The sequence below is a fragment of the Silene latifolia genome, chromosome 1 (genome assembly GCF_048544455.1).
Source record: "Silene latifolia isolate original U9 population chromosome 1, ASM4854445v1, whole genome shotgun sequence".
NCBI lineage: Eukaryota > Viridiplantae > Streptophyta > Magnoliopsida > Caryophyllales > Caryophyllaceae > Silene > Silene latifolia.
Window position 1 is genome coordinate 47,108,149 of NC_133526.1, and position 2,863 is coordinate 47,111,011.

Genomic DNA, 2,863 nt, shown 5'->3' on the forward strand with positions numbered 1-2,863 from the left:
TCCTTCAGTTTTTTTATGTTTAATATAATGTTACAAAGTCGTTTTCACATGATTATTAATTTATTCAAATGATCAAATGCAATTATTTTAAAGCTTTTCATGTAGCTGATTATTGTAAAGCGTTTGCCCAATTATTGTAAAGCATACCTCTGATTATTTTAAAGCTCTCATGTATCTGATTATTGTAAAGCTCTTCCCCAATTATTTTAAAGCATATCCTTGATTATTGTAACAAATTGGCAAGTGTAAAGCATTATCAATTACTGTAAAGCATTATCAAATTAATATATTTATGGAAAAAAATCGAAACAATTGCAAATAAACTCAACATCAATTATTGTAAAGCATAATTGTGATTATTGTATAGTTTTCACATGATTTTTTTAATGGTAAAACACGGTTATTGTATTCTTTTATCACAGTTATTGTATGTTAAAGTAAAAAGACAATTATGTTTATAAAATTGAATAACCTAAAATATTCTATGCTTCCTGTAGGCATCTTCAACATTTTTAATGTGCATGTTTCCTTGCTCAGAAAACCCCCTAACGGCACACGAACAGGGAGCCATTTGCACTTGCTCTTGGAACTCATAGAAAACAGTATGTGTGTAGATTTTAGATGCATGTTTTTCAATCATTGTCTTAGAAGAAACTGTGGCAATGTCTTTGTCACTTGCAAGATCAAGAAATCTGTGATTATAGCGTTGTTGTTCCATTTCACTCTGAAAACGCAACCAAAATTCTACAAGGGTGCCATCTATGCTCTCAAATCTTTTGAAATAACTGTTTTGACTCTCTGATCTTTGTGTAGTCTTCAAAAGGCAGCCTAAAGGCAAATCTCTAAAGTAAGCAGGTATCCATTTGTGCCTTTTGCCATACATGTATGTCAACCAAGTATTATCATTCAACTCAAAGTCATTAATCACTTGAGTCCATTTTTCTTCAAACTCAATGGGTTCCAAGTCAGTATCCCAAACAACTCCGCATATCCGCTCAACAAAGTCAGTCTCCTTACAAATCTGTGACTCAACTTTATCGGTAAGTTTTTTCATTATATGCCACATGCGATAGCGATGTCTTGCTTGCTTGAATACAGAACGCACCCCGTTTAATTGGATCTTGATCAATAAGAATGCACTGAGGTTCCTTGTTGCCCATACAATCAAGGAACTTCTTAAACACCCAAATGAATGACCCATTGTTCTCATGATCGACAAGTGCGGAAAAAAGTCACCGATTTTTGTGGTTGTCAACACCAATGAATGGGGTGAAGGCCATGTGGTACTTGTTAGTACCGTAAGTAGGATCAAAGGTGATGGTGTCCCCAAACAAGGAATAATTCATTCTTGCTTGTGCATCTGTCCAAAAGATTTTAGCCAAACAATTATCCTCATCAACTTGGTAAGCATAGTAAAAGCCATCTTGTGATTCGAAAAGTGCCTTTAAATAATCGAGAATCATGTCAAGATCCTTCTCACCTATATAACATTTAATATTTCTTTTGAAGTTCTTGAATTCTGTGAGAGATGCACCAATGTTTGCATACCCATTTGATTGTTCGGCCAGAATTCTAAAAGTCTTGGTAGCCCCGATGTTGAGTTTACAATTGTTAACAATTATCCGCTTCATGTAAAGGTTAAGTGTTCTTACGTTTTTCCTCGAATTCCCGTTCTTTGAGTGAGCGAGTCGTGATTATGACCTTCATAAAACGTATCAATAGCATACCCTATTAGCTCCTTAAGGTCATTGAATACAAACAAAAGCGTATTTTTGCCTTGCAACCAAATCTTGTTATTTTTGTTTTCTTTGGCTCTACAGACCTTTTCCTCTTCTTTTTCTCTTTTGTGTTTTCAAATTCAACAACGGTTTGAGTTTTTGCGATCCTCTTTGAATCCATCTCTATTGCAGACCATTGATTTTTTGTCTATCAAACCATCACGGAATCTTGTTTGTGTGTACTTTCTTGATATGAAACCACAAGCCACAGCATATAAATTGTAAAACTCTATTGCCTCCTCCAGCTTTACAAACATTAATCCCAGAGCAGGTTTGAAACCATTTTCTACCATCCTATTCCACTCCTCACCGCCACCGGAGTATATCTCAATCCCAGTTATGGATAGTATTTTCTCCTGTTTGAGGCGCAAATGATAGGTGTAGAAAAAGTTGTTGCATTGGTAGTATTAATTTCAATGCCTGGAAACATTAAAACAGAAGAATTGTTATGGTATTATTAATTTCAATATCTTAGATTCTATACAAAACAAAACAATACAACCTCTGCTACATCAGTTATTTTAACGTTATAATGCAGTTATTGTATTATACAAATGCAATTATTCTATCAGAGGGGGGGGGGGGGGGGGGGAGGGTTTTAGTGAAATTGGTAGTCTAGTCCACCACAATGCACACACAGTTATTTTAATGTAATATCAAAGTTATTTCATTATTAAAGAGTAGTTATTGTAAGGATTTTTTTGTCAGATCCTATAAAGTACTCCCTCCGTTCCAGTCATATGTTTACACTTCCTTTATTTCCCCCTCACAAAATAAAGGAAGTGTAAACATCTCACTGGAACGGAGGGAGTAGTATTTATTAGGAAAAAAACAATCTTTGTTACAGCAATTATTTTAACGTTATAATGCGCTTATTGTATTATACAAATGCAATTATTCTATAAGGGGGGGAGGGTTTTAGTGGAATTGGTAGCCTAGTCCACCACAATGCACACACGGTTATTTTAATGTAATATCAAAGTTATTTCATTATTAAAGAGTAGTTATTGTAAGGATTTCTTTGTCAGATCCTATAAAGTAGTATTTATTAGGAAAAAAACAATCTACATTCTGACAATTATTTT

General features: G+C 34.3%; 2 protein-coding genes across 2 annotated transcripts; both read right to left on the reverse strand.

The window, feature by feature from the left end:
- Positions 1 to 472: 472 nt before the first annotated feature.
- LOC141645913 (protein FAR1-RELATED SEQUENCE 5-like) lies at positions 473 to 1,201 on the reverse strand. The gene has a single exon (XM_074454067.1). The coding sequence runs from the start codon at positions 1,199 to 1,201 to the stop codon at positions 473 to 475; it is 729 nt and encodes a 242-aa protein (XP_074310168.1).
- Positions 1,202 to 1,232: 31 nt separating this feature from the next.
- On the reverse strand, positions 1,233 to 1,631 carry LOC141645923 (protein FAR1-RELATED SEQUENCE 5-like). The gene has a single exon (XM_074454078.1). The coding sequence runs from the start codon at positions 1,629 to 1,631 to the stop codon at positions 1,233 to 1,235; it is 399 nt and encodes a 132-aa protein (XP_074310179.1).
- Between the last annotated feature and the right edge of the window lie 1,232 nt (positions 1,632 to 2,863).